Source organism: Electrona antarctica (assembly GCF_951216825.1).
Source record: "Electrona antarctica genome assembly, chromosome: 3".
Lineage (NCBI taxonomy): Eukaryota > Metazoa > Chordata > Actinopteri > Myctophiformes > Myctophidae > Electrona > Electrona antarctica.
Genome location: NC_136808.1, coordinates 27,686,180 through 27,709,468, shown reverse-complemented (window position 1 = coordinate 27,709,468; position 23,289 = coordinate 27,686,180). Strand labels below are relative to the sequence as shown.

Here is a 23,289-nt window from a genome sequence, read left to right as displayed (position 1 = left end):
GCAGAGCAACGCACTCCACATTAGTCAACCAGTGGTCCTTGAGAAGGTTCCAGGTGGTCCCCCAGCTAAATGGTGGAGAGTTGCTAACCAAATGGACCCAAATGGATCTTTAACTCATGTTATTTTGATCAACGTTTGCCTGTTATCTCTCCTAATGGTACCACCATCAATACGTCATGGAAATGTGGACAAAATCGTATCCAACCAATGGCAGCACCATGACCCTGCGGAACCAGGAATGAACTGAATGAACTGTCTGGTGCTGGGACTCTGGTGCAACGCACAGGTCCTCGCTCTACTCCTGGTGAGAGCAGGAGTGGACCTGGTGAGACGTAGGAGGGGCCCGGACAGGAGACAACCCACAATTTCTTTTTTTACACCAGCGTCTGTGTCTGTGCGCGACAGATTTCAGATGTGCGCGGGAGCATTTGACCATGTGCGTGCGTGCGTGCGTGCGTGCGTGCGTGCGTGGTCACGGCACTACATTTTTAACACAATCAGTGCCGGAAGTCCTTCAAAATAGGAGCTCTGGGGTGCCGGAAAGACATGGCCGCTTTTACTCGGAAACCCATGACCCAGAAACAATCCACTAAAAAAAGTTTACTTTACATTGCTAGCTTACATTGCGATCGTTTTAATTTATACGATATATGATCCAAAAAGCGTTCATATTTTGCGGGAGAGACGAATGAGGAGCAGAAATGAAGTGCCAGTATATCGATCCGTTCAACACCACGGAGAGTGCCCTGGATTAGGAGAGACGAGTCATTCTTTCCGCCGCGCTAACAGCTAAGTCAATGGTAAGCTAACAATTGCCTAGAGTGTAGCATACGGTAGCCGAAAGGCGAACTGACAAATAAAAAAAAAGGAAAAAATTCAGAATATTCTTATCTCACCCCGTATCATTGAGGATGCGCTAGGACGTCTGAGGACGTCGTATGTACGCGTCGATTGCGACCCCTAGGATGTGTGGCGACGTCCTACGGACGGAAATCGTTAATGGTATGGCTTGCATTCATTATAATGTCCACACATTGACACTGAATTAATCAGGCTTCATTTTCAACTACGCTGATTTAGCGTAAGCTTAAAGGCTTTATAAAAATACAGTTTTCTCTGTTTTCTGTTGAGTCTCGTGAGTCTATCACTGCAACGATGCATGTATCTTATATCTCGCACCAAAAATAGCCGCTCTTCTCTTTTTTTCCCTGCAAGTATAAATCAGGCATTGGGAAGTGGAAGGGCAAGTGGACTAGCTTAATCTTTTTTAGACTCTCTACTTAACCACAATACATGTTGGGCCAAACCATCTGATTTCCCCTCGGATGGCTGTGGAAAGGCTGGCACTGATGCCGATATTAAAGACCAGTCAGCGCATGGCCGGCGGAGACCCAGGGAAGACACTTTTTTTGCTGTTATTGATAGGGTACAGTAATTAGACAGGACATGGGGGAGAGAGATGGGGAGTGACACACGGCAAAGGCCGCCGGGCTCGGGAGTCGATCCCGTGGCACGCCGTCCGGCTGGCTTGGCAGCCTAGGTGCCCAGACGGTTTTGATTGATTGAATACTTTATTGGCAGAAATGGAATCGGTACAGGGTACAGTCAAACAGAAATGTAAACCAGTATAGGGTACAGTCAAACACACACGTTCAATGGGATCACCGAAAAAAGTCCTTGTGGTCTTGTTTCCATTCAGGTCCTGGGTATTCAATTCATAATCATGACATGAAAAATAACCAATCAAATCATCGTAAAAGTAAAAGGTAATGATACCAAAAATATGTACAGGTTGGGGAACAAAGAAGGGGTTATAAGGAGGTGGGGGTAGTCACTAGACTAAGGTGGGGGGGTAAGCATTTCCTCTCCCTTTGGCATGATGAAAGGTGGATTTTCAGGCCTGTTATAAAGGACGCCAGGGATTTGCTTTTTTGAGGGAGGGAGTCGGGGCATTCCACACTTGGGTGGCAGTGCTGTAGAAGGAGTATTTGCCCATGTTTGTTTTGAAAGTGGGTGGAAGCAGATCGTTGTTCTCGCTTCCTCTTGTATTGTGGCTGTGGGAATCACTCACTTTTTTAGGTAGTTTGTATGCAGGTACAGAGGGCATAGTGGGCAAAGCTGCATTTACAATTTTAAATGTCAATCACAATTTCAATTGCTTAACTCTGTTTTCTACCAGGAGCCACCCTGAGGCTATTAAAATGGGGATTGCAAAAAGATGGGTCATGGGCCCCAGACCGAGGAGTAGTCGAATTAGTTTGTTTTGGGAGGTTTGTAGCTTGGTCTTTAGTGTCATAGGGATGTTTGAGAACCAAGAGGTGCAAGCATAGTCAAAGTAGGGCTGAATTAGGGCTCCCGCTAGAGTCTTGAGAGCACTTTTGTTGACAAACGAGGAAGTTCTGCCCAGAAATCTTGTTCTTTGGTTTACTTTTTTGATTACCCTTGTTGTCATGCTTTCACCTGTCAGTTTGTTGTCAAGAATACAGCCAAGATATGTAGTCTCTTCTTTGCTGGAGATTACTATGTCGTCAACTCTGACCTTGAAAGAATTTCCATTTACTTTACTGAGTGTGTTTGGAGTTTGGACCCAAAAAGAATGGATTCTGTTTTTCCGAGATGTAGTGAGCTAACCGTCCGGGCCTGAAAACCTGTTTCTCCCCCCCCCCCCCCCCCCCTGTTGTAGTTTGATGCTGTGATCAAGAAGAGAACTGCAGGATTCTGTCCTCTGTTGTTTGATGCTGTGATCAGGAAGAGAACTGCAGGATTTGTCTGATGGGTCAGATTAGTCACAACCGAGCTCTTATCCCAACATCCTTTATATAAGGCAGTGGTTCCCTCAGGGTAGCACAGGTCTAGCCCAGGTAGGGGTCCGAATAATTCCTTGTCCCTTAGGGTTAGGGTCACAGCTCTAGGGGTCAAAATAAATCCATGTCCCAAAGGAATGGGTCACAGCTCTAGGGGTCAAACTAAATCCTTGTCCCTTAGGGTTAGGGTCACAGCCCTGGGGGTCAACATAAATTTGGGCCAAAACCGAATAGGCCGAAAATGCATTTTTAGCCATTTTCTGCCCAATATTTTCTGCGGCCGAATATTCGGTGCGTCACTAGATGTTTGTTTTTGTTTTTTTTCATTTTTTTGAGGTGAAGGAAGATGCGAGTCGGAGCGATATCTGTGTGGACTGTGGAGCATGACTATTGTCTGTCTGCAACACAGAGCAGAGCGCACGGCTCCGTTTAGATGTTTTCTGGGGTCCGTTCAGATCGCTCCAATTCTCTGCCTCGTGGTTCCCTGAGTGGGTTGTACCTGGACACTTAAAGAAGATTTATGCTATTTTAAATATATGATGACACATCATAAATACACATCATAAATATATGATGTGTTATCATATATTTTTATGATAACACACACACACACACACCAAAGCCAGCAGTCTTTGTTGGAATGTTTTTATCTGGTGCTGCTCTCTGTGTGCACGTGTGTGTGTGGGTGCGTGTGTGTGCGGGGTTAGATGTCAAATGCTGAACATGTGCCATCTAATCGGCAACTCCCTCATCCCTCATTCCACTCCATTTGTCAGGGCTTTGGGTAGAAAGCCTCCTCCTCATAGTCAGTGGGAGATGTCCAGAGAAACATGTCCTCTATCATTCCACTGTGTCAGGAGGGCTCAGAGTCAGGGGGAGATGTCCAGAGAAACATGTCTCTATCAGGGCCTGTTTCATCTCTTCTTCACCTTGCAGGGATAAGCCCTCTGAAAAGCCTGACCACTGCCTGCCCCCCCGGTCGGTCACAAATCAACCATGTTTTCCCATCCTGTGTGTACAACCATCCCACCAACCAACCTCATACATTTTAGACAAGACTCCCCCGTGGCTGACAGCTCCAGGGGAGGGTGGGAGCCATAATTCTGAAATGTGCTCTCCACATGCACTCCCCAATTCTTCTCTCTCTCTCTCTCTCTCCCCATGTCTCTCAGCATCTTTTATAGGGCATACCTGACGTGTCATTGTAAAAGTCAGACAGCTGTCACAGCTTCGGCCGCTCCACTTTTAAGAGTAAAATAAAACACCGGTCTGTTCCTTTTTATTATTTTTATTTTTGCCCTCTTTTTTTCCCCCGGCAACAGCCAATCAGGGGGCCCCAACTTTTTCTCTCTTCCAAGAAAATGGGGAATCAGAGAAAGTTGAAATTGTTGGAGGGAAATTGGCTTTGTCATTTATATCTTATTTTATTTCTATATCATTGTCCTGTAATGTTCTGTGTGGACCCCAGGAGAAGATTAGCTCTTCTGCACCAGCTCTGCTAACGGCGATCCTAATAAAACTCTGAACTCTGCTCCCTGCATCATCATCTCTGCTCACGGCCGCCATAACAGCCTATAGTAGACGCAGCCAGCCACCATTCCTATCGTGAACGTGGCTGTCAAGAACAACGCAGGCTAACGCGCACTGACAGCTTCATAAGTTATTATCCCATATCGCCCAGACAGACACTATCTGATGTGGATGAGATGTTTTCTTGGGGTATGTTTTGGGAGGAAAATGCTTGCAAGTCCCTTGGCTCCCCTGCATTGTTTTTGTCTCTTATCGCAGTCTGTCTGACGGCTTGTTGTTCTCTGGTTTTGTCTAATGATGTTTCGTCTGTCATCTCCAGCCGATAATGGAGGGTATCATCATTCTCTGCTTCAGTGACAGTGGCCAAAAAAACTCTGATCTCTGACACTTCATCTCCTGTTTACCCAGACAGCCAGCCACCTTTCTCCCTCTCAACAACGCAGACAGCCAGCCACCTTCCTCCCTCTCAACAACTCTAATTAATTTTCTCTTCTATCTCCGCTCTGCCATCTATCTAGCTTCTTTCTCCTGCCATATCAGCTGTTGTTGCCTCTCACCCTCCCAAGTGCTCCCGTCATCCCATCGTCATTTACACTGTGATTCTAAACACCTGGCTGCTTGTATCTCTGGCTCCACAGCTTATTCATGCGCACGGACGCCCGCGCCAACGTTGGCCTTTTACACCACCACTTTTAAACTTTGATGGCTTTGACAGCACATTTTGATTTAGTATTAGTCAGTCTTTTGAATAAAATCCATTTAGTTTTGCATCTAAAAAGATTTAGTTTTAGTCTAGTTTTAGCCGACTGAATATCGTAAGGTTTTAGTGTTTTTTTCCCCCTCAAAAATGCATTTTGGCGGTGGCTTGATGGCATTGTAATGGCTGATTCTACACTTTGTTGCATGCTGAAAATAGCCGATCTACAAGCTCGCAAGAGGTCGCACCACAACATCTTGTGATCTTGTAGATCTGCTATTGTCAAAGTGCAACACGCGAGAGCAACCAAATAAAATGACTCGTTTTTAGTTCTACTGGATCTCTTCTCCACTTGTCCCTCCCTGACATTTAGTTCTACTAGATCTCTTCTCCACTAGCCCCTCCCTAACATTTAGTTCTACTGGATCTCTTCTCCACTAGTCCCTCCTAACATTTAGTTCTACTGGATCTCTTCTCCACTAGTCCCTCCCTAACATTTAGTTCTACTGGATCTCTTCTATTTAGTCTTAGTTTTAGTCATCATAGCTTAGGGCAGAAGGTAGTTGACGAAGTTTGTCATTGATTGGTTGCCATGTACATTTTGAATGTAACATGACCATCTTTCCTGTCTGTCTCTGTCTCTGTCTCTCTCTCTCTCTCTCTCTCTCTCTCTCTCTCTCTCTCAGGTATGGAGTGACTCCAGAGAACATCATCCTGTACGGGCAGAGCATTGGCACAGTGCCCACCGTGGACCTGGCAGCGCGCTACGAGTGCGCCGCGGTCATTCTGCACTCCCCGCTCATGTCAGGGCTGCGGGTGGCATTCCCGGACACGCGCAAGACCTACTGCTTCGACGCGTTCCCCAGGTGAGTTGCACCCTTATAGTCCAGACCTGCTTTGACGCCTTCTCCTTAGACAACGTTAACGTTGGTTTATCTTCCTCTTAAACGACGTTAAACAAGCAGTTGGTTTATCTTCCACTTAACCGGAAGTCCTTCAAAATAGGAGCTCTGGGGTGCCGGAACAACATGGCGGCTTTTACTCGGAAACCCATGACCCGGAAACAATCCACTAAAAAAAGTTTACTTTACATAGCTAGCTTACATTGCGATCGTTTTAGTTTATACGATATATGATCCAAAAAGCGTTCATATTTTGCGGGAGAGACGAATGAGGAGCAGAAATGAAGCGCCAGTATATATCGATCCGTTCAACACCACGGAGAGCGCCCTGGATTAGGAGAGACCAGTCATTCTTTCCGCTGCGCTAACGGCTAAGTCAATGGTAAGCTAACAATTGCCTAGAGTGTAGCATACGGTAGCCGAAAGGCGAACTGACAAAAAAAAAAGGAATAAATTCAGAATATTCTTATCTCGCCCCGTATCATTGAGGATGCGCTAAGACGTCCTCACACGTCGATTGGGACCCCTAGGACGTTCTGACACGTCGGATGGGCGGAAACGGTTAAACAATGTTAAACAAGCAGTTGGTTTATCGCCCTCTTTAAGTTCCTCTTGACCCGATGCCCTCGTTGTGAAGCAGGAGGGCATCGGGTCAAGAGGAACTTAAAGGGCCATTTCACTGCTGGAAGAAACTGCAGTCCCTCAATGTTAATAGTATTAGTAGTACATAAAAGAAGTACAATTTGAAATTTGCACTCTAATGAAGTCTGTGTGTTTGACTAGGGTTTGACTGGATTGCTGGATTACTACCAGTGATGTAAATAGGTTTTCAATGTAATGCGTCCCGGGATGCAGGGATGAAGTCCCAGGGACATTTTATGAGTTCCACTGAGTTCCACATTTTACCATTTTTTACAAATTGCAGCATTTAACTCCCATTTCATTTTATATGGTTAAAATGTGGTTATATTCATGTAGAAAACAGAAGAAGAAATTATTATTAAAGCTAGCAAAATAAAATAGAATAAAGCCCATAATAACCAGTTTTAAAGCAGAAATAACATGCATTTTAAAGCTGTTTTTAATATTTAATTTATTGTCCATGTCTCTCAAAGTTATTTCTAATGCTTTGAGCTTCAATCACCACTCTGATATAACCAGTCCTTGTCATTTCTTTCTGGTCTTTGAAGCTGTTTTAGCTGCAGTACCACAATGTCCTGAGGTGGTGGGGGCGCCGATGTGCAGATTATTTAATCTTTGAGTCATTATAATAGAGCGTTGCAGTCCCGCCCCCTTTCATGACGACGTGAGACCCAGAAGTGAATTCCCCGTTCATTTTCTCCATAGGCTTTTCAAAAAGTATTTATTTAAAGACGTTTACGCTGCAGACAAAGCCAACTCGAGTTGTGACAAATCATGACAACAAACGCAACATTTTAGGCCGAACAAATAATTACTAAGGAAAAAAAGTGTTGTAACCGTTTTCTTCTTCTTTCTAATTATTTGTTCGGCCCGAAAATGTGTTTGTTGTCATGATTTCTCACAACTGGAGTTGGCTTTGTACGGGGCTTAAAAGGTCTTTAAATAAATACTTTTTGAAATGTCTGAGGAAAAAAAATTCCTGGGCCCTGGTCGGGGGCGGGACTGTGACGCTCTATACTGATGCTAGATAAACCCAGGCTTGTTTCCATTCCATGCCAGCTTGGAAAATCAACAATGGTGGACATTGTAAATAAAGTGTAAATGAAAATTTGGAACTGAAGACTGAAGAGGGGGAGGAATTATATAAAGTAGGGTGATACAGATGACATCACGCATATGACCAACTCAGATGAGCTGTTCCTCAGATCAATTTCCATAAAAGCCCCTATATGATGATAGAGCCTGATTGTTAAAATTGTGTATTTGTGGGGATAGAAAACACAGGGGAGCCCAAAAAACACCAATTTTTTTGAAAAAGTTGAATTTTATGTTGTAGGTCCTTTAACAGTCTTTACGTTGTTTTCATTACACAATACATAAAAACGAATGCTACAAAACTAACCTGGAGATGAAGTAGAAGCAGTCATGGAGGAGGTAGGCTGTGCACACAACATCATCATTAGCAGGTGACTTGGGTTTAGGTTTAGAAAATAGGGTTGCTAATATTTTCTGTTGCCCTGCAGTTGGCTTTGGGTGAGGGCATTTTAATGTGTGTGGTGGCACCGGTCCACAACATACAACAGTGTCTGCATTTGTTACACGATTGATTCAATTCAATCGGGTCTACTCTGCTTGTCATGCCAAAAAATGTTCTCCTAAATCTTTGTCGGAGGCAGCGCCGTTTAGATGAGAGAGTTGAGACAACTCCATTCACTGTTTATTCATGGAGCTGCCACTCTGTTGTCGGCACTCGCTCTCTCTAAACAGCTCTGGTCTCGAGGCTGCGCTCCGCTCACCGCATGTCAGTGCTCACCACTCAGTGCTTGTCTCTGAGCAAGATGGCGGCGCCCGTGTTTATTATCATACTAGTGGTTCCTTCCTGTTCGTTGTAGCGATGGATCATGCACTGAGACTTGCAATCAATGGCAGAGAGGAGGCACTGGGGTTCACTCTGGTCCCGAGGAAGTCAAGGAGAGTACACCCCATCATGGTCACTGACCTCGACTATGCAGACGACATCGTCCTAATCTCGGACACAGTCGAGAAAGGAAGGGAGCTACTACTGGCAGTAGAAAAGGAGTGCAGGAAGATCGGCCTCAATGCCAAGCAAACAAAGGTAATGACACTCAACACCGAGGACAAAACCATTGCCACTGCAGACTCGAGCGAGTTGAGGATTTCAAGTAGCTCGGGGCCTGGACTGCCTCAACTGAACAGGATCTGAAGGTTCAGAGAGCACTTGCCTGGAAAGCCTTGCACGGGATGAGGAGTCTGTGAAGTCAGTACTGCTGTATGCGGCCGAGACATGGACGCTCACAGTACAACAGGAAAAAGCCCTGGATGGAGTCTACACAAGAATGCTACGAATGGCACTAGGTGTTACATGGACAGACCACATCAGAAATGTAGACCTCTATGGGGACCTACCACGGGTCACGGATAAAGTCGGAGAGAGAAGGATGAGGCTTCCAGGGCATTGCGTCAGGCACCCAGAACTTGAGGCAAGTAAATTGACTATATTATGGGAGCCAACCCAGGCAAGTAAATTGACTATGGTAGCCAACCCAGGGCAAAGCCAGGAGGGGAGAGAAGCGTACCACCTATGTAGACGTGCTGCGGTGTGACAGCTTGGCTAACCTGATGTTGGATAGGAAATTGTGATGGGCAGCGATCCAGGAATCCTGAGTTGGTGTTGGCTAGACCTCACTCTCGCAGCAACGATTCCTACGTGGATTTTATTGTTTATAACGTAGGATGAGGTCGGATGCGGCCATGCAAAATGATCGTGTCCGTGGATTATTATTTTACCGCAATTTTGTTTATTTATTTGTTCTCATGTGGATTACTGTACATACTGATTACAGTAGTGCGTCCCGTGGATGCAGTGGCCGTATGTTTATTATGTCCCTTACTTATATACTGCGTTTTGGGACGCAAAACGCACCGTATTTGAATCTCTGTACTACAACAGAGACTAAATAAATCATAGCTTGGCTTTTGTTTAGTTTTTGTTTAGTGTCAGTCAGTGAAAAAAGGTAGAAAGAAGGACGACATCAACACTGAACGGTGCAAATTAAACGGGTGTATTAGCAGCACAATTGACCAATATAAATGAATTTAAATCACTACAGCTGATCTGGACTCACTGAAATTGACAGTATGTTGAGCACCTCTTATATCATCTGTGTTGGTCATAATAAATAACTGGACTGACTATGAGTGAAGTCAGTTATCATCACACATTTTATTGTGCAACTTCCCCCTCTCTGTTTATCCTTTATCTCTTGCTGTTTTTGTGTGTGTAAGTCCATCTATCAGTAGAGCTATGCAGTGTGGAAGCCTGTTCCAGTCTTCTGTGTAGCGCAGTGTGTACGGCTGTACACCACCCGCCCAACGGGCAGCGGCTGAAAAGATTTATGTCGGTTTGGCATTTTTTAACATAGATGTAGAAGAATACAGACGAAATCCTAAAATATATTAATATATATTTTTATATGCCATCAACTTATTTGTGTATATATATAGGCTATTTTCTATTTATTTTTTGCTTAAACTGCAAAAGAAAATGATAGCTAGCATATGATGCTGAATAATAACCCAACTTTTGAATAATAGCAAAATGAGTGAAAGAGTTGCACCAGGTGAAGAGATGGTCAGTCTCCTATTGGTCATATGGTGCATCTTCTCCATATTTGTGCATATGTCTCCTATTTGCATATTGGTTTACATAAAAGTCAGACTTTTAAAAACGTATTCTGATGTGATTAGACTACATCACATTAACCACCCACCTCAATGTCTGTCTGTCTGACTGTCAAAACTGAAGAGGCTACTGGAGAGCCTGATTTGGATAGCATGATCTGATGCAGGACAATGTCACTATGACAGAAAGGGACAAGACGGGTCTGTTGCCACATTCATTCACCCCAGTGGATTCATCTCAGTGGAAATGGGGGAATATGTTGTGAAATAAAAAGTCAGATTCTAAGACTGGAATTAGGGAAAAAGCCATATTTTTACATTTTCTTAGTTAAAACCATTCCATGATTTCCCCAAGCCCACACTCTCTCTCACTCACACACACACACGCATGCAAGCACACACATTCACTAGCTAGCAGTCCCTCCCCCTTTTAACTGCACGTTGTGGGTTCACTGGACAGAGAGCTTAACTTGCAGGGTCGCCCACAGACACACGGACTCACGTTCATGGAGCTGGCGGAGGAGTTCGACATCGCTCGAATTAAGTTAATAAAAACTTGATCGGACAGAGTGTGTGTCCAGGGTACACCCTAAAGCTATCATTTTGGATGTACATTATTTCATGTTATGCTCCTGTTGATCCTCCTGTCCTGCCGGCGACATGGGAGACTGATAGCAGCAGCCCAAATGATCAATGACGAACCAAACGTGCATTTCTGCTTTCACTAACAGTTGAGGGGTGGAGGCTGGGGCCGGGGCTATTCAGATACAGATTTAATTCCCTTTGTCGCTCAAATATCGGCTGAACTTGAAGTGGATTTTTCAGCTGTGCATGAGAGTAATTTTCGGTTCGCGCTTCAGTCTGCTCTGCTCTGCTCTGCTCTATGGCTCTGTTACTGCAGTGCTCCTCTGTGATGCGTCGAGAGACTCGAGACGCTATAGCCCGCCCTAAGTTGCTTCTGATGGGTTTGTATACGTGGTGCGGCTGGTTTCTTTCGTTGGGTCGGTTAACTCGCCAGTAAATCAGAGGCAGAATAGGGGGTGGGCTCACTGTGTCCGTGTCAAAATATTATAATGTAGTACTAATGAGACCCTGGCCCCTGGGCCTGGGAGTGGAAAATACTGTGTGTGAAATGGCAAGTGGTGCGTGGTAAAGGGTTAAATTGCTCTCCCTCTCAAAGGGTGAGACTTGGCAGCCCTGATCAGTCCTGTTAGGATGTCTGTCTGAAGCGCTGCTACGTGCCACTCTGCTGATTCCCTTTCCAAGTACGCTTCGCATAATGTTTAGCGGAACTGTAATGTTTTTACATTGTCTCCTCGACTCCTCCACCTGCTCCGCATCGCTGCCAATCCCAAGATGCTGTGCATGGCGTTTCACCTGCTCCGTAGAGAATGTATGGAAAATAAATAAATGTGGCACTTAGTACACCGTAAAACGCATTAATGGCTTCAGTCACTTCAGTATTCCACTTCCAGAGTTAAAACTATCTTTGGCCCACTGGGAGACCCTGGTTGGAGGCATGTAAATGGTGCATTTAATTAGCGCTTTTATCCAAAGCACTTTACATGATGTAGATGGTGCATTACATTCACCCATTCACACACCTTTACATAGATTGTGCATTACATTCACCCATTCACACACCTTTACATAGATTGTGCATTACATTCACCCATTCACACACCTTTACATAGATTGTGCATTACATTCACCCATTCACACACCTTTACATAGATTGTGCATTACATTCACCCATTCACACACCTTTACGATTGTGCATTACATTCACCCATTCACACACCTTTACATAGATTGTGCATTACAGTCACCCATTCACACACCTTTACATAGATTGTGCATTACATTCACCCATTCACACACACACATTCACACACCTTTACATAGATTGTGCATTACATTCACACACCTTTACATAGATTGTGCATTCCATTCACACACACATTCACACACCTTTACATAGATTGTGCATTACATTCACACACCTTTACATAGATTGTGCATTACATTCACCCATTCACTCACACATTCATACACAGATGGTGGAGGATTCCATGCAAGGCACCAACCTGCACATCAGGAGCAATTAGGGGTTCAGATGAATGACTAAAGGATGTGTGGGGATACCTGAAAGCAGCTTAGGGGTTCAGATGAATGACTAAAGGATGTGTGGGGACACCTAATGAATGACTAAAGGATGTGTGGGGACACCTGATGAATGACTAAAGGATGTGTGGGGATACCTGATGAATGACTAAAGGATGTGTGGGGATACCTGATGAATGACTAAAGGATGTGTGGGGATACCTGATGAATGACTAAAGGATGTGTGGGGATACCTGATGAATGACTAAAGGATGTGTGGGGATACCTGATGAATGACTAAAGGATGTGTGGGGATACCTGAAAGCAGCTTCTTAAGTCTATTAGGGGTTCAGATGAATGACTAAAGGATGTGTGGGGATATCTGAAAGGGTTCAGATGAATGACTAAAGGATGTGTGGGGATACCTGATGAATGACTAAAGGATGTGTGGGGATACCTGAAAGCAGCTTCTTAAGTCTATTAGGGGTTCAGATGAATGACTAAAGGATGTGTGGGGATACCTGAAAGGTTCAGATGAATGACTAAAGGATGTGTGGGGATACCTGAAAGGGTTCAGATGAATGACTAAAGGATGTGTGGGGATACCTGAAAGGGTTCAGATGAATGACTAAAGGATGTGTGGGGATACCTGAAAGGGTTCAGATGAATGACTAAAGGATGTGTGGGGATACCTGAAAGGGTTCAGATGAATGACTAAAGGATGTGTGGGGATACCTGAAAGGGTTCAGATGAATGACTAAAGGATGTGTGGGGAATCTGGGGATACCTGAAAGCAGCTTCTTAAGTCTTATTATGAAAGCTTTACTGTGTAAGTTGGTTCCTCACGTCAGATTGAAACCGAAGTGATCGTTGAAAAGCTTAGCCAGTTTGTCACCAAAGTAAACCTTTGACATCCAGGCTTTAAAATAAGACCATAATCTACCTGTAATATGCATGTTTTTTATTTTATTTAAAGAATCCTTCCTTTTGACTGTTGCTATTCTTGAAATGTAAAATCACGAGTATAAAGCCACGATCATATAATATTGCTCTGCACTCCATTGTGGTATTTGTCAGTTGTCACTGTTATGTGCAGTGAAATGATGTACAGGATTGTACAGTGAAATGTGGTATCTGCATTATTTAAGCATCAGGAGCAGTGACCCCCCCCGGCCATAGGCGCTATGGGGGAAGTGCAGGGGACCCTTATCCCCCCCCCCCCCCCCCTGGCCATAACAGAGTACCCTCGGTCTTCCTTTCAAACCCTGTGGATTGAAGCTACCAATCTACCTTCCTGTGAGCCACAGTACAGACTGAAGGCTGGCCACACTGAATGATCTCCACACACACACACACACACACACACACACACACACACACACACAGACCACTGAATAAGTGAAGGAGCACTCCACTCCACACGGGCACAGGATAACTGGAGGAGAGGAGCAGGTTGCCAGAGAAGTGTCTTTGTGTGCAGACGGATGAGTCCGTCAGTGACGGATGGGAGGTGGAGTAATAATAACGGCCAAAAGGAGGAAAGCCGAGGCTCAATGATGGTATATATAGAGTCATCTGTCTGCCCTCGCCTCGCACTGTCATTGATTACATGGTGGGGTGGAGTGTAGGATTGAGATTTGGGTGGTGTTCTATTTTTTCTTTTTTTTATAGCACATTTCTAACGACTGAGGTCAAACCAAAGTGCTTCACATTACAGAGCATAATAACATACACAGAGATAAAAAGAGAAGAAGAGGATAAAATGTAAAGGCAAAGAGGAAAGAAAAGCATTAACTCAAAGTGTCAGCGATCAACATGTAAAAATTAGTGGTGGGCATAGATTCATTTTTTTAATCGAGATTAATCTCACTGCAATGCTGGAGTTAATCTAGATTAAAATGGCTCATTTGAACTCTGCCGAAGGCATTCAAAATATGTGTGCGCTACCTAAATAATGACCAGAAGTAAGTCCTTGAGAACAGGTTTCTCAGGCCAGGTGGCCCATTAGACCAGGAGCCCTAATTATGGATATTAACAATACAACTAGCCTATTAATACCTTATATTTCATATTGTGAGCTTGTAGAACTGTTCAGTGTTGCCAAGTCTAGTCATTATGAGCTACTTTGGACTTGTTTATCTGTAAAGTTTCTTTAAAATATTGGTGGTCCTTGACATGAAAATGTTTGAGAACAACTGCTCTAAAACTACATTGGACAATGATGTTTGACATTCAGCACTATAGTTATAGACTAAGTTATAGACTTATTTTAGACTTATTTTCTGACTTTTTCAGATTCTCTGACTTGATCTGGCCTGTTAACATTTTCATAGACCTGGTTGCTTGTTTCTCTTTCACAGTCACGAAATGTTGCAACCGTCAAAGCTAGTCCTAGCGGTGTTTGTTTTGGTTGTGATGCATGGATGATGCCTTAGCTTAGCACAACAGCTAGCAGGAGGCAGCAGCCTGCTGACGTCATGGATAACAGTATTTAGCGCAATTTTATGTCCCAGTATTTATGGATATGGTCTTATGGCTCCATTGCTGCCTCTTTCTTTTCTAGTAAGTAGAACATTAGCGTGTTGCTGTTTACCGTCCCTCTCACAGAGTGTGAGAGGGTACTCTCACAGAGTGTGAGAGGGTACTCTCACACGCACGCGTGCGCACACACACATGGCCCGCCTCCTGGCCGCTATGCAGACCCAGCTCCCAGAACGCTATGCAGACCCAGCTCCCAGAACCAAATTTGAGAATGGATTAACGGCGATATTTATTTTAACGCGTGATAAGAGTCTCACGTTAACGCAGCACACTGATAACGGCCCAACAGTAATACAAATACAATAAGCAGTACATGGGTAGGCTGTAAGGGCCAGTGTAAACTTAAAGGAGCATTCAGTGATTTGGGTGATTTGGAAAACCACTCAGTCCGCCCCGATAACAAAATGTGCACATGCACGCTCTACAGTGGGGGGAAGTGCAACAGGCCAACAGCATGTGCACCAAGGCCCGCCCCCACTCGATCATGATTGGAGGAAGGCCCCTCTCATCCTGATTGGATGAAGGTTTTGCCACCCTCCACCAAAACTGAAACTAGGGTTTTTTGACCCCAGGGGCTCACTGGGGACAGGGAGGATTTCCTTATATGGTCAGCACACTCTATAGTAGGGAGGATTATCCAGAAAAAAAAAAAAAAAAAGTGATATTTGAATTAAGTCAAATCACTGAATATACCTTTTAATAGACATTAAAAGCGATTGAGTAAAAATGTGTCTTTAATAAGGATTTGAAAGCCGTCAACGACCGAGCAGAGCGTACATGGAGCGGCAGGGCGTTCCGGAGACTGGGTCCGGCCACAGCCAAAGCGCAATCTCCTCTGGTTCTGAAATGTGTGTCAGGCACAATCAGGAGTGACTGATTAGCCGATGGGACATAAGGATTGATCAATTCCGCCAAATATGAAGGGGACAGGTCATTTTGGGGTTTAAATTCTAAAGCGGACAGGGAGCCAGTGGAGGGAGGCGAGGACTGGGGTGATATTGTCCCGCCTATTTTTGCCGGTGGGGAGGCGAGCGGCGGCGTTCTGCACAAGTTATAGACGTCCAATAGCTTACTGATCGATGCCTTTACCCTAGCTAGAAGCCTTAAGTGAAATAAACTAGCCTTGACCACAGAGCTAATGTGCTTGTCAATTTGAGGTTACTGTCAAACGTGTCACCAAGGCTCCTAACTGAAGACCGGATGTTGGCACTGAGGGGACCGAGTGGGGTGATGGGAGAGCTACGGTCATGGTTAAAAATGATGACTTCGGTCTTGCTTTCATTCAGAGTAAGAAAGTTTGTATTCAACTTATTGTTGAAATGGGGAATGGCATATTATTATGGCTATTTGAGGGGCAAATGGACCAAGGGCTGGGAATATGAACACTGTTCGACAAGGGGGCGGTAGTCGCGCTTAGGGGAGCTTGTTGACTTTCACTAGACATGGGGGGACATTGACTGTCACGTCCTCTGGAAGCGAGAGTGGAGGGGGGCGGTGGTTTCACTCGGCTGTACTGTACGGTGTGCCGGATGTTTTGGGACAGCACAGCATGTGGCAGCCCAGCAGGCTAGGATGGAGACCATCATGGGAGAAGAAGGGCGAACGATTCCAAAATAGATTAAAAATAACTTTAGTTTATATTTTGAGCAGCACAGAAGGAGGGGAGCCAGGAGTTTACTAAAACTACCCATCCCACATCCCAGAGTGGGAATTGGACCGGACAAGTGGATGGATTTACCGCAGCTGCTGGCCATGTCAATCAAGGTTTTGAAGTAAACCTATGTAATTCACATAGGTTTTTCTTTTCCTGATCTTCTGATGTATTGTGATGTTTTCTTTCTTTTCTATATGATATTGTATTACTCGACGACACTGAAAATGAGTTTGATTACTCAGTGTAATTTCGAGAAGCTCCGAGAAGCTCCAAGTGGTTCAGTGCTGTGTCGTTTGTAGTACCGACATGGAAGATAATTTAATCGATCGTTGATGGGAGAGAGGATAATATGTCTGAACTTATTGATAATATCGGGGGCTGTGGATCCAGGAAAACATATTGTAATCGCATTTACATGAGGTGTACGGGTGCCGTCGGTGTTGGGGGAGGCGGTTTCACAGCTGACCGCTGGCGAGGAGGACCCCCGGACTGAGCGTAACAGCTCGCGGCGGGCAGTGGGGGGTGAGGCTCTCGGCTCAGCTGGCAAGTGGACAGCAGCACCAGCCGAATGGGGGACACCAGTTCGAGGGACTGGTGGCAGGGTGTGAACCAGAGTGGACAGACTGGACCTAGGTCCGGGGGGTAGAGAGGGAGACAAGCAGTCAGGCTCCGAGGGTGCCGGGAGCCTGCCATTTTGGAGAAAAGGGGGGAAATTGATCATGTCCCGAATGGAGAATGGATTACTAGTGGATAGTGGAGGAGCGGGTTGGTGTGGACGAAACTTTTGGGTGTGCGATTTTCCAGTGGACTTCCAAGGGACATGAGTGGAGCTAGCAGAGGGACAAGGTTTAGGTCGAGCACCCAGATTGATCCATTGATCGGTGGTATCCGGGTGCGGGACGGTGGAGTCCAGCTCAGCGGGGGGGTCGTTATGAGCGGCTCGTTCGCTCCGTTTATGAAGAGCGTCCATATCAACGGGGACAGTGGCGTCCAGTTCAGTCAGTGGCGCCGGTAACCCCGACGGAGACCTCCAGGTCCGGCGACTCGGGGACGGATGCGATAGCATCAGGACAGATGGAGAATAACTCGTCGAGTATCAGTTCGTCGTCTCTGGTAGAGGACGGCGATTCTTCCCTCCAGTTCTGAGATCGTCTGGGTCAGGCTGGGTCTATCACAGGATGATGCGGTGAGTGGACCCATGGTGGTGGTGATTGCTGGGGGTAAAAAACAACTATGGCCAGTAAAAGTGAAGTGATGAAGGCTCTTTATAGCCGTTATATGGATAGTGGTACGGTGAGTAAACGTACCGGCGAGGGCTACACTAGGTTGCCTGCCGCATTTAGTAGACTTGAAACAACAGAGGAGGGATCAGTCATAAGGTCCTGGGTCAGGACGACACTTACAGACACGGCCCACTGCGTTGAATCAGCGCTGGTTTGTAGTGTCGCTCTCCAAAAACCCTGTAGGTGTGTGGTTTTGCCTCCCGGCTAGCAGCTGTCAAATTGTCTAGCAGCTGTCAAATTGTCTAGCAGAAAGACTATCATTGATTACATGGTAGGGTGGAGCGTAGGCCTGAGGTTGCAACGGGGGATGACCCCCCCCCCCCCCCCCCGACAGCGCACGACACGCTCCCCCCGAAAGTAGATTCTAATTTCGCGTTTGGGCACCAGATTTGGTTCTGTACACATATCACCGGTCTTGGGTGACGTGTGCATAATTATGCTGTTCTTCCGGCCACAGAAAAAGGATAATTTTCCTTCCTGTTCCATGAGGCCTCAGGAAACGAATGAAAAATGTGAAAGAAATGTTTCCTTAATATGCGGCGACATGCTCAACAGGCCTTTGAGCCTGACAGTTTGTGTTTTGTTTTAATTTAACAGCGACTACAGAAGCAGATCGTTGATGTGAAGCCAGAGGCTGACAGTCTGTGGAGATGATTGATGGACACGCGGGGGGGACGGGACGTGGTGATGAGGAGAATAGACATCATAGAGGCTTTAGAGGGGGACGTGTGTGCCATGCTGTGCTCCCGTTTTTAAAGTAGAGAGAGGGACAGTTGAGAGTGCCTTGCGTTTTACACACACATGCGTTTGACACACAGGCTACGTTAGCTGGCGTAAAACGAGCCTCTCTTATACCGAATCACGCTTGAAATTTGTTTTCCCCGGCCCAGGCGGCTGGCGTAGCCGTCTGGGCACCCTGGCTGGTAATCTAGTCCAGGGGTTCTCAATCCGTGGGTCACGACCCCTCGGTGGTCGCCAAATTATGTTGGGGGGTCCCGAAATAATTTTTTTTTTAAAAAACTTTATTTTTCTTTTTAATGCAACTGAATGGCTGGAAAATGGAAATTAAGAGTTTACATATAGTACATGCATACACCTTCCCTAATGATTATATCTGGTTTCAGTATTTATTTATGGTGTATTGTCTCTATTATTAAGGTTATTGTAGCAGTCAATTTATATTGGGAGTCCGGCAGTGGGCGGGGCGGGGGTCCCGAGACGTTGCCAAAGCATTTTCGGGGGTCCCCGGCCAAAAACGTTGAGAACCCCTGATCTAGTCTGCCAGTGTGCCGTGGGTTCGACTCCCGATCCCGACGGCCTTTACTGCGTGTCACCCCCCCATCTCTCTCCCCATTTCCTGTCAGCCTACTGTATACCTATCCCTCTATAAAATAAAAAACAAAGGTGAAAGCCACAAAAAATATCAAAAAAATAAATAGAAATACGTTTTCCCGAAGGGAGAAGCGGTTTCGGCCAAGCTCGGTAGCTCTATCAGGCAGTTGGTGTTTAGTACTTAACTCTGAGGCGCTGTGTGCAGTTCACCGCGGCAACGTGCTCATTTGGCGCCGGCATCTTTATTAGTTTATTTTCATTTCGATTTAAACGGTTACTTACTGATCATGAGTAAAATATAAATGCTTCCGTCATACAGTCTGGAGCAACGGAAGCTCTGATCATGAGTCAAATATAAATGCTTTCGTCATACAGTCTGGAGCAATGGAAGCTCTGATCATGAGTAAAATATAAATGCTTCCGTCATACAGTCTGGAGCAATGGAAGCTCTGATCATGAGTAAAATATAAAGCGGAAGTGGAGCCTCCTCCCCACTTCCGTTTCGTCTTTGCAGTCGCACAAATTTATCCTAATATAAATGGAAATCATCTAAGCATATATAGCTTGTTGCTTAGCAGAAAAGGAAACAAATAAATAAATAAATAAATGTAAAGATAATTTAAAATATATTTTCGTGAATGGAAATGGCAGCTTCCTTACTCGGATTGAGGTGTAGTTCCAGACTATAGCATTCGGAGATTGTGGAATAGTTGTCTGGCTACACGAGACTACTGTCCATTCAGTCTCTGTCCATTCATGTGCCATAAGGGTATTTTAAAGCGAGGTGACTTATTCAAGGGGCAAAAATTACACCGGGCCTTAACGACCAGCGACTCGATCGAAACCGGGCCTAAATAAAGTTTGTTTTGATTAGAATCTGAATCTGGGATTAGAATCCGAGATTAAAGGTTAAGATTTTGTCTATCGCTCAAATCAACGAGGGGGGAACCTTTTTACTGACTGACCAACCACTTCCTATTTATCTCCTAGATGCAATCTCAAACTGAATCAATATGAAACATTACAAGACGAAAATCTCTGTCTATTGCAGTCGGTGTGTTTGAAGTAATTATTAACAGTTTGCAGAATGGGTACATTTCACATGAAGGCACAACTCAATACGAAGACTGTTACTGTGGACGACACACTGATAGAGCATTACACTTGTTTACAACAGGATCCACCATTTTCAATTCATCAGAACATTTAGAGACGTACAAATTTACACTTCTTATATAGAAGTGTATATTTGTATATAACACTGTAAAGATGACGTGCATGTGTTTCGTTCCATCGGTGCAGTAATTGTCTGACAGTGATGTCCCAGCACTAGGGGTGTAACGGTGCATTTTAACAGACGATACGATACATATCACGATACATGGTTGACGATACGATAAATGGACCATATCGGTTCGTTATGGCGATACGATTCAATGATTTCAAATCGATACAGTAACTTTGTAGCAATGTGGATTGTGCAGGTTTTTTAAGGAAAAAATGTATGAATATGGATATAAATAAATACAGTGATTCTCTGGAAAATAAATAGACAATGTAATTAAACCCCCTCTTTTTCTTTGCTAAATTGCTAACACGCTAACGATTCGATACAAAGTCAATGTTGCTGTTTTCATTTCGATATACTGTACTTCAATTCTTGAAATTAAAATAGATTTTTCGATGCAGTTACTACATGCGACATGGCTTATAGAGTAATGTCTTGCAGAGAAATTACACCTAGCTACATGTTTAAGCAATTATTTCATATTTACATTCAGCTCTGACACTTATTTCAGAGATGCTCTAGTATGTGAAGAGTCTGCCTGTGCAACTCATTTTTGATTTTAAAAAAGAAAAGAAAATCAGGTTTTCTTGTCAAAAAGAGTCCCATTACGTTACACCCCTACCCAGCACTAATCTTCCTGCTTATCTCCATCTGAATGGAAGGGTACTGTATACCGGCGGGGCTCAGCAGCTCCACTGGTTATGGGCCGGGGCGATTAGCGGTGAATTAGTGAATTAGTATGCATGAGGGGGGGGGGGGGGGGCTGGCTTCTTTTCCGCTGAGCCATCAAGAAAGAGATCATTTAGCCCCATTTAAAGTGTGCGTGTGCATGTGCGCGTGTGTGTGCGTGTGTGCGTGTGTGCGTGCGCGCGCTCTGTTTCCTTCCATAGGCAGCACATCCCCTAAAGGCAGAGCTCATTTGTCACAATGTGGTACTATGGATACATACATGTATAAGCAAAAGGAAACTGCTCTCTCTCTGTCTGCCATCTTTGAGAAGGGTGCATATCTTTGTCCTAACAGACACCTGCAATAGTCCGTCACCCTAATCCTAACCTCACGTGAAAGCCACAAGTGAGTCTTAACCGGACATGTACAGTATGTGGGACTAATGGTACTGTATGTGGGACTAATGTATGTCCCACTTTGAGAAGCCCCTTGAATAAACTGACTTAAAGTCTGTATTTTCCTTTGCATTGTAATCTTTTCATTCTCTGGCCAAATGCATCTGTCATCAAAATCAAGCTTTGCAAGTACTTCACTCCCTTGCACGGCTGTCTACACCCAGCCGCGTGCGGACGCGCACACACACACACACACACACACATTGAATTACTTTCTTTCATTGAGATTTCCAAATTAAGCTTTGAAAGTGTGTCTTATTTTATGGCATCATAAAAAAACTCTTTGTGCGGAACTGACTGTCGTCGTCCCCCCCCCCCCCAATTCCTCCATTGAGGTTTTCAAATGAAGCTTTTAATATGAAGCTCATATTTTGTCTTCATAGAAACTCTTGCGCAAAGAAAGGACAGGCATGTTATCTATTATGAAATCACCCATTCACACACACATGCACTAGTATAGTTGCATTGGTGCGGTTTTTAGAAGAGATCCAGTAGAACTAAAAGACAAGATATGTGATGTTTGCGCTCGGTCTCTGAAAACAGCAGATCTACCACCTGATCTACTTTTTTTACCATGCAACAGTGTAAAGTCAGCCATTACGATCCCATCAAGGCTCGCCAAAATATGTATTTTTGTTCACAAAATCAACTGTAATTTTAGCTGACTAAATATCATTTTTTAGTCAGCTAAAATTACAATTGAACTTGAATATGACTAAAGTAAAGCTAAATTACATTTCATTCAAAGGACTCTGACTAAAACCAAATGTAAATGAACGCTGGTTCTAATCCCGTTATTCTCTCGCCTCCCCCCCCCCCCCCTCCCCCCAACACCCCTCCAGCATCGACAAGGTATCCAAGGTGGCGTCTCCCGTGCTGGTCATCCACGGGACGGAGGACGAGGTCATCGACTTCTCCCACGGCCTGGCCATGTACGAGCGCTGCCCGCGCGCCGTGGAGCCGCTCTGGGTGGAGGGGGCGGGGCATAACGACATCGAGCTCTACGCCCAATACCTGGAGAGACTGAAGAGGTTCATCTCCTTCGAGCTGACCCCCTCCTCCTCCTCCTGAGAGGGGGGAGGGAGGAGGGAGGGAGGGAGGTAGTGGGGGGGGGGGGGTGGGCAGTACCTGGAGAGGCTGAAGAGGTTCATCTCCTTGGAGCTGAACTCCTCCTGAGGGGAGAAAGGGGGGGCACGGGGGGCTGCTGCCACTGAGGTGGGGTGGTGAGGGAGGGGGGCTGCATCTCAATACGCTCAAACAACTCTCCCCCCCCCCACCAGGGCCTGATCCATGCCACAAGATCTGTTTTCATGTTGTTTTCTGTTGCTATTATTGGTCATTTGAGATGTCGCCATGCAGGCTGGGGGCCAGGCTGGGGGTCCGGGAAAAAGCAGCCCCTCCCCAGGGAGGAGGAGCCAGCCAGGGCCCCACCCCACCAGTGTTTTTTAGAAAATTGCTCCCTGGAACTGGATTCAGCTGCTCCTCCTGAGTCTCTCTGCTTTCTCCTCTTATCCATCTATATTTATCCTCTCTGTATCTCTGTCTCTCTATCTATCCTCTCTCTGTCTCTCTATCTCTGTCTCTCTATCTATCCTCTCTGTCTCTCTCTCTCTCATTAGGCCACCTAATCCAACAGTTCTGTATCTCACGCTCAATCGTTTATTTCTTTCATCTTCAGAGGCTAAAG

The 23,289-nt window shown here is 45.2% G+C and overlaps 1 protein-coding gene across 1 annotated transcript in view; it reads left to right on the top strand.

The window, feature by feature from the left end:
- The window catches only part of abhd17c (abhydrolase domain containing 17C, depalmitoylase), a gene marked incomplete at its 3' end in the record, with an annotated part of 57,246 nt that extends 34,573 nt beyond the window's left edge, over positions 1-22,673 (top strand). The window contains exons 3-4 of the mRNA XM_079496542.1: positions 5,718-5,897; positions 22,445-22,673. Of these exons, the coding sequence (XP_079352668.1) occupies positions 5,718-5,897; positions 22,445-22,673 (409 nt within the window). The remainder of the gene's footprint in view (positions 1-5,717; positions 5,898-22,444) is intronic.
- Between the last annotated feature and the right edge of the window lie 616 nt (positions 22,674-23,289).